Source organism: Notothenia coriiceps, unplaced genomic scaffold (assembly GCF_000735185.1).
Source record: "Notothenia coriiceps isolate Sejong01 unplaced genomic scaffold, NC01 NC01_scaffold00037244, whole genome shotgun sequence".
Classification (NCBI taxonomy): domain Eukaryota; kingdom Metazoa; phylum Chordata; class Actinopteri; order Perciformes; family Nototheniidae; genus Notothenia; species Notothenia coriiceps.
Window position 1 is genome coordinate 2,347,330 of NW_011369945.1, and position 9,230 is coordinate 2,356,559.

The window sequence follows — 9,230 nt, forward strand, 5'->3', positions numbered from 1 at the left end:
AATACATATATTTTTGCAGTGCTGTGCTTTGTTTCCCCATAATATAATATTTGTATCCATCATTGAATTTACATTGAATATTGTTTGGTTGCCTTTCGGGTAAGTGGTGAAATAACTGTAAGAGTCCTGCACAGCCTTCCATTATGCAGACGTCTATTCTGTCCTCATGGTCTCCAGGAAGCATACAAACCGGGTAATTATGTTTGCCTGATTACATTTTGACTTGCCTTCAAACCATTTATCTTATATTTATCCAGGGATGTTTAATCACATTACACCTAAGCTGGGATGTAAAAGAACACTGCCTTTAATATGTGCAGATACTTGCATTTCCATTGGTCCATATCAGTGCCAGTCTGATTGATCAGTGTTCGCAATATCCTCAGGCTGTCTCATTTCCTGCTGCTTGACTTATATAACGAAGTCTGGAGGGAGGTCTGCTTTTTCTTTTTTCGCGGTTGGCATCTGTTGTGAAACACTTAACAGAGCCCAGACAGCTTGTGCTGAACCACGTGCCCTTTGGCTGCACCCGGATGAGACTTATATTCTTTCTGTTTCCCCTTAATCGCCATTGAGGGTTCACGGTCCTGTTTTTGAAGAACAAGATGTGCAGCATTAAGTGCAGTCAAGTGCCCCGTTTGCAGAGGGCGTGATGGCCCTTTTGGTTTCCTTGTGACCCGTGGCACCCTTGGTTATGGTGAGGGATTTGAAGAGACAGATATCAAACGGTAGCAGTGGGTGAGTTGGAGCTTACATCAATCATAGCCAATCACAGCTCATCCTGCTTCTTTGAAAGCACTGCTCTTGCTACCATAGCACACCGACATTTTGGTAATGCAGCATCAGCAGAGTCCTAGCCAACATTTTCTAAAGAGTCAAAATGTGCAATGTAATCGTACGGCAGCTCAAAAGTCCATATATGTAATTCACTGGTCAAATTAACTTTTTCTAAGGACAGGCACAAATGTGCATATTAAGCAAAATTATAGGCCATTTCATTTAAGATCACAACAATCCTCATTATAGTCAACACTGGGGCATCTCAACAACATCACCATCTCAGACAGGAAATTGCAAAAACACAGAAGTCCAAAAGTTAGTTTGGTAGTTGCACAACATGCTGACGCCGGCTGCACTAGATTTAATCAAGGCAAGGCAGTGGAACTGGCTTTCAAGAGTCAATCCACTGAAGTCTTTATAAGCCAACAAGCTGCTGTAGCAATATGTCAGTAAGAATTACAAAACAATTGACAGTGTGATTTACTGGCAAAAATAACATTGTTGGGGTAAATTGCATTTTGCAGGCTCTCCGTCTAGATATGCCCACTGGTTGCATAAAGTAAAATCAGAATGAAACAGGCATAAGATGTGCAAGTGATTTAAAGAAATTAAAGGAGTAGTTAAATATAATTTATATTCCTTTTTTTGGCCACAATGAGCACGTGTTGAAACCACTTGTTTTCAACCCAAAATAAGCAGCCTTTTAGATGACTGTACCAGCTAGTACCAAGTTGTCACTATTTTTCTTTGTTTCCTTTTGATTTTTTGGATTCAACTTTTGCTTTCTCGCATACTGTATTTCCTCTGTGTGCATGGCATATCAGAATGTATGTCAGATTCGTGATGCGTTCAAGTGTAACTTTATAAGTGTGCCTTGTCTGTGCTTGTCAGGGTCCTCCGAAAAACAATGTCACTGTAACACAATATCCAATGGCAACAGCCCAAATATCAAAGAACATCTACAGTGACAGATTTGTTAATTATTTCACCAAATTTGACAGATTTAAAAAGTGAACGTTGGCACAAATCCCTGCATGTTACTTGCAAAGCTTCCCAATCTGTAGAAGGGGAACATGGATAAAGCGGCAGAGCACACTGGTTGTGAGCAGTAAGAGAAGCCTGGACTGTGTTAGGCTCCCAGAGTGGATTAGCAGAGTTTATCAGCAGCTGCACACTCATTGCTCGCACACTGCTGAGGATAACAGGCTGCACAGAGCTCTGAGTCCTTGGCCTTGGTCAATAACAGCCCTCGGGGTACACAAGGTGCCGGGCAATTAGAAAGCGCTATATTGGTCAATATATTCACGGTCACACTCTAATGTACAATGAATTTTGTAAACATTCCAGTGGAACATTGTGTGAATTCACATTCTGCTTTCATTAGACATCAAAGAACGTATAGTGGAACATGTTGCTTTCAAGGCCAAATTGGATCAAAATACAATAAAACTGCATCATTTAATAATCATTAACTATGTCTCGCATTCTGATTTCTTCTTCAAAAGATATGATTATCAAGCTTCAACCGTCAGAACATGTCCCATTAGAGAATTCATCCACGTCTCCTAAAAGCAAATCAAACTTTTGTGGTTGAATAATCTATTTCCCTTGCGCAGTTGTGAATATCTGGATGTTCTACCTATTGGACATTTCAAAGAGCCATCTCTTAAACATTTTTTCCAACCCACGTAATGGAAGCTGCTACATTTCATGTGACATTCAGTGCAGATGTCAAGGATTTTGCAGTCAGTTGTGTGACATGGTTTACATTGAGAATGAAAAACAGCTCCCATATGGAGCCGGATCCCGGGTTAAACGGAGCATCTTGGATATGCTGCATGCTTGTCTAAATATGGCCGAGCGCTTTTAACACCGTGATGTTTGACAGGACCATCTGGTCTGCTGCAACACGAGGGTAACATGTGTGACTCAAATATGTTGTCATGTCTTTTTCAAGATTCTCTGACATACTTAGAAATTAAAATACTAATAACAATACTTAGAAATAATGAAGAAATACAAGATAAATAGGAAATTACTTATTTGAAAGGAATGGGTTATTCTGCTTTTGGGTAACGAGAGGGCTTATAAAATCAAATGTAAAAAAACTTCAACCATTGCAATGTAGATCATTAAGTTGATTTAGATGACTAAGGATTTTGCACCCAATGCGTTTGTTTAGTTAAAAACTAATTCTGGTGTGTTTGCCTAATTTGTATGCTTCATTTTGTCTGGTGTAAAAGCTCTGGAGCAGACCAAGAAGGAATTCAGATTGAGACCACCTGGAAGAACGGGTCTGCTTACAGTTGAAAGGTTTATGATGTGAAAGCAAAACGGATATGCGATTTGAGCATGAAAATACCGTGAACTCTTAAGGAAACAATCTAACTTTACAAGAGGCTACACTTTTATGCAAAGGATTTGACCACCATGGTAACACGAGTGTCAGCTATAAAAGCAGTCAGTTTCCCAAATGAATCACATTTTTACCTATTTCTTTACATCAATGCAGTATCGCATTAGAGGTTTTTCTATTCAAGTGGCAAACACATTTTAGGTGAACTAGGGAAGTAGTTTTGTCACAATTATTAGCTATGTGCGGTTGAAATAGCCAATAAACAGAGTAGAAGATGCACAACGGCTTGCTCATCCAACCAATCTACGAGAACGAATAAAAAGAATATGGTGAAAACTCTCAAGAAAGACGAAAAACAGCTTAAGACTTTACAAATATATGGGAATGGAAACCAGGCTTATATCATTAGATATCTAAATACACAGACGTCAAGATTGAGCGATAGACTGATGATTGTTAATACAGATAACAGTTAAGTGCTGAGGGAGTTGCCGATGGTCATGTGAGTTTGCTCCACGTGGGTATAATCAGTGATGATTATAAAATCATCCTAAATAAGCAACCCAGAAAACATATAATCATGTCTCTATATCAGATTATCCATGACTTGAAATGTTTAATCCTCTTCTCAGATAAGTCAAATGCGCCTGACAACTGTCTATGTTGATATGCCTCAGTTGTCGATAAGAGTTTGATATAAATCATGGATCTCTCTCACGCCCTTTTGAAATTCAGCCTCTGGGGAAACATTGTTATGCAGTAGGTTTCATGAATCATTTCAATCGTTTCTGATCGGGATTACTGGTAGCCATCAGCAGCTGTTATGGATTTGTACCTCCGAGATTAAGAATTGAATTTCTTTTTTTCCCCTTGTCAGTGAACCCACCTGCCTGTGGCATTATTCCAGAAACATGTGCATTAGCGTTTCTTGCCGTTTCTGCTCTCTATTACTCTGCATTGAAGAGACAAAAACATCTGTGTAAGTAGGCGGGAGAGGAAATTAAAGTGATCCCATTTATACCTGGCGTTAAAAAGCATTTGGTGGATGTAGCGTTGCGAACAAAATAAACAGATTGGTCGTTAGACGAGATGCTGTTGCAACAGATGAGAAGCTTCTCCAACAGTATTGTATTCTGAATGGTAAGCATTGTGTTTTGTGGCTTTTCTGAAATAAATGGCGTTTGGCTACAGACAGGGATAGATCACGGTTATCTTAACATTACAATGGAAAGAGTGGATTTCAAATGAAATGCAAAACTAAGAAGTTTAAAGAATCCGATTGTCGTGTCATCAAATAAAAAAATGTTCTAAATTAAGTCAAAATTAGATATCAGTTGATAACTTCATCCCCCTATTTAAATGCTCTGTGTCTTTAAGAATTCATTTTATAAGAGCAAATACAATCAAACCACAATATCGGAGATTAAGCAACCCTGCCAACTTGACTTTACAGTGCATTGTTAACCCGTCACTACTGTACACTTTCATGAGATCAGCTGGGAACATAGATGGTGTTGCACTTTTACGTTTTAAATTAAAGTACATACTTGAGACATATTTTAATGTGGCCAGTCCTAAAATCAATAGGTGATGTATATACGGCATGGCCATAAAAAGACATTTCCCCCCCATACTAAGGAACCCTTATGCTTCCTCTGTCCCCCACCAGAACCCACAGATGTGAAGTACATTACTCCCCCTTTTTCTCCCTCCCTTCAACAGCCCCTCTTTCCACTGCAAAGAAAGAAAGAAATCATTCACTTTCAGCCTTTTCTACCAGCATCCCCCTCCCCTAGCTCCCCCTCCCAGCAGCAGAGAGGGGCACAGAGCAGCCACACTCCACAGCCAAACCCTAATTGTGTGTGCGTGTGTCTGCATTTTTTTCCCTGACATGAAGAAGGAAACCAAGTGAGTATTTTGTGCTCTGTGCCTGTGAATGGTAGTCCCGAGCCGTTTCAATTGTTTCGCTTTAATGAGAAAGTGGAGAATTTAGCTGTGAGAAATGTACTGGAGTTTGGTAAGTTTGTTTTATGGATTTATATAAACTTAGTTTGAGAGAGAACGAGAAGCTGGGGATTTCTTACCGGACATTCTGATGGTAAAAGAAGAGAAACACGCGTTGAAATGGTTGTTTGGTTATAGAATACTGTAATTGATGTGGATAGTTGCTTTAGAGTTAAATAGAAAATAAGGCAAATTACTTTTTACTTTTTTCTGTATGGTACTTTTGAATAGTACATGTTAATATCTAAAGATATTTGTGTTTATATGGTGTGTATGGTGTGTATCTCTCACATTATTATGCTGCCAAGTGTTTCCAATTCACAAAATAACCTATTATTGAGCTGTGTGTCATCACTGAACCTGTGCGGCCTCTGTATGTTGTACAGGCATGTTGCCAAAGAGCATGTCGTCATAACAACAGTGAGGTGGTTGAGTGTTGTGACACCTGTGAGACACACCTGTTCAGACTCGACAAGAGGGGCCACAGGGTTGAGCCGCAGCGACATCACAAAACACTCAGATTAGCTCTGCTCCAGTCAGGAAGCTGCCAGGGAGCACCAAGAGCTTTCCTCTGTAAATATATCACAACCACGCAACTCTGCAAAAGACTTGATTCATCATTTCATCCTATTCATTTTAAAGCTGCACTATTTAGTACATTTGTCGATTATTTGAGCGGAATAAAAAGAATATGGTAACTTTTATGATAATCAAATTACTTTACACATTTTTGGGACACATTCCTAAATGTGCTTCGATATATTTTAGATACATTGAATAGCGTTTAGTTTTGGATAGTTGATCATACAAAAAAACGTATTTCAAGACGTCAGCTTGAACTTTAGGGTATTATAGTGGTTAATTGAGGGTGAGAAGCCCTGGATTAAACCATAAATTGATTAATGAAGAAAGTAATTGTTAGTTTTAGTCCAGATTAATTCATTCTGTCAAAGTGGGATAATAATCCTGATTTTTTTTCTTATTTTATTGTCATTGTGCAGCCTACACTTGCCGAAGTGTAGATAAATGCCACAGTCAAAGTAATATGAAAAAGTTGAGGTCCACTTGACAGCAAGATTGGAAGAATGAATATGAATGAAACCTAGTTGTATAGCAATCAATCAATAATCCCTGGACTGCTGTTCTGTCAAGAACCATTAAATAAAAGTGCTCTAAAGATGAAAAACAAGAGCAGAAATGTCTCTTTGGTGTTTGAGCTGTTGGCGGTGAACTTCTTCCACTCTGCAGGCGAACTCCTGCTATTTTAAGCCAAAAGAAAAGTCAGCCTATAAAAAAGCCACTTCACAATGACAGATCCTTCTCAGCGAAGCCAAAGAAGGTCATTAGGGGCCTCGGAGAGTCTAACACAAACACTGCTTCAACTGAACCAGAAGACGCCAGCGTGGAAACTGTGCCGTCACTTTCTAGAGACAAAGGCCACTGCTGCTGCCAACGTGTGACACAGAGAGGAGCATGTGTGTTTCTAGTTATCAGAGAATGAGTTAATGTCACTAAATGTCCTTTGACTGGTGCCTTTCACTGCTGGGATAGTAAAGGACCGCAGAGAGAATAAAAGTTGTATTTTAGGATGAATTATATTTGGCTGTCATTGGGCTGAGAGTGTTGTCACTCTCTGCCATGAGGTTTTGATTTACACACACCCAAACAAGTGCAGTAAAACTTGGGAGTAATAAAAGCTTTGGACATCTAATGAGAAGACTGTGACGCCATTCAGCATTCGAGTGGTTTATGCTTTCACCTCAAGAAAAACATCACAACAAAAAAATCACATATAACTGTGAATCTTACTAATCCAATTTCAATGTTGGTTTAACATCAAATGTTAAAAGTTGCATAACATTCACAAATTCTACAGCAGTGGGTCGGACGTTTTTTTAAACTGTCCCAATAACAAACAAACCTCATTCACTCATCATGACTCTGGAAATGTAGTTAGTGACATCAATTCTATTTTAAAAGTAATGATTGACAATTGAGGCACAGCTCCTGGACTGTGTCTCTTCTTGCAGTCCGGATACATGAAGGTTTCCGTTTTACTCTTAGTACAGCTGCTGTAACAAATGTGAGGTCCCCATTTAAAGTGATCAGAAACAGAGGGAGGGGAGGGGAGGGGAGCAGCCAACAGTTGGTTGTTTTATGGAGGCGTGTGGTGCAGTGGGTTGTGCATTGGTGTTCGGATCAGGTTCAAACCCCACTGCAGTCAGCATATCGTTGTGTCCCTGGGCGAGACACTTCACCCCAAATTGCTCCTGTGGGGATTGTCAGCAGTATTGAGAATGTAAGTCGCTTTGGATAAAAGCATCTAATAAGTGACATGTAATGTAATGTTATGGGTTTGGGCCACACCACAACTCATCTTAAAATAAATAGAAGATTTTACTGTGTCCGTTTTAGCAAACATGACTGGGCTTTAATTCAGCGTTACTCAACAAACATAGCAAAGGGTGAAAGCCAACCAGCTCACATTTGTACTCCAGTGATGAGAGGTGGAAATAGCTGCTGTGATAGTAAACTGCAGCTCAAACCGAAAGGTGCTCTGGCAGCAGAAAGAGTTCTGCAAGACCTCCATCTCACAGTCCTGGCTCATGTTTTTAAATGTATTTCCAGATGCCCAGGAGAGAAAAATGAATGGCAGTCTGCACAATGATAACGTGACACTGTTGCACACATGCAGAGAGGAGGGGCACAAACTGTGAGAAAAACAAACCCCATTCATGACTAAGTCATATATGATGTGAGAAATTGTGCAAAAGCAGCGTCCTCAGTGTACTCTTAAAGATTTACAAGGTGAAAAGATGTTATGAAAGAACCCCAGACAGTGCCTAGTTTCCAAAAACAACACTCCTGCAAAAGGGGATATTTCAGCTTTTACAGGACTAGCTTAACACAACGCACGCTATAGCTAAGCCAGGGCCCAACCACGGAGTATGAGACCATGTCTAATGGAAACATAACAGGCAGCTCACAACATTTTTACAGCACCGGTGTTGGAAAAATATGAAAAAGCATTGAAGTCATTTAATTGTTCCAGGAAAAACATGTATTTTCTCCTTAAAAGACCATTAGAGATGTCATATTGATTTCTAGCCGAGTAAGTCATTGATATAATAATGAAAACCCTATAAACTGAATATTAAATTGTGATATTAAACATTACAGAAGATGTAAATGTTGACATTTCCATACCACTGCCAAGTCCTTTTTATATCCATTTTTCAATATGACTAAATCATTAAAGCAGCCTGTTTTATTGATTAAATATATATGGCATTCAGACAACTTTATATAAAGTGTCAGTGATATATTATTTAAAAATCTATCGAAAAAAGTAAGCTGTAAGCTCATAAACTATACATTAGTATACAATGATTAACACTATAATATGCAGTGTGTCATTCAGAGTGTCACATTTTTGTAGTCACTACAATATTAAAGATGAATTAGAAGCTATTTCTATATTACTGTAAGGTGCATTGACGGCTGGGAAAGCACACAATAAAGGAAGTTATTAAAGGTCAGAGTTAAGTCCCATTACGCATTCGCCTTTAAAGCCAAAAGTGCATCTTTATTAAATATCCATAATATTTGCGTGATTTAATGAAAGCGTTTTTTCAACATTAAGATGCAGAATGTTAAATAGAAAAGCAGATTACACTTAAAGATGTTCTAATGTCTAGGGACTCATGGCTGAGGGAGTATCTGGACCTACTGAACATGGAGCGTGCAGCTTCTCTGCTGGGGGATTTTGAGGGGAGACAGGGGGATTGCGGTTCCCTGTCCGCAGCTCTCCTATCTAACCCTGTCAATATGGCATCTCCTGTGTAATGTATAATGTATTGTGTATGTAATGTCCTGTGTATGTCACAATCAGCTGTTTTAGGAAGTCATCCTTGCATCCACCCCCCCCCTCCCCCGTTACGTTTTGTTTAAAAAACAAAACTAAAAAACAACTAAACTACTAACTCATTTACCAACTAAATGTCTAACTTACTTACGAAATTAGGCTAGTTGCTCTCTAGCTAAGCTATTTTCTAACTAGATAGATTAAAAGCTGACGTTGTAAATAACT

General features: G+C 39.1%; 1 protein-coding gene across 4 annotated transcripts in view; it reads left to right on the plus strand.

The window, feature by feature from the left end:
- The first annotated feature begins 522 nt into the window (after window positions 1-522).
- Window positions 523-9,230, plus strand: part of LOC104964445 (uncharacterized) — a 12,246-nt gene continuing 3,538 nt past the window's right edge. Inside the window, exon 1 of one of the 4 annotated variants that reach the window (XM_010793231.1) lies at window positions 523-738. Coding sequence is in view for 2 of the 4 variants with exons in the window: in XM_010793228.1 (XP_010791530.1) it covers window positions 5,139-5,153 (15 nt within the window). In the remaining 2 variants the exon portion in view is untranslated. Of the gene's footprint in view, window positions 739-4,957; window positions 5,045-5,085; window positions 5,154-9,230 lie in introns of those variants that run through there. The other 3 variants (XM_010793229.1, XM_010793230.1, XM_010793228.1) reach the window with 3 other exon arrangements.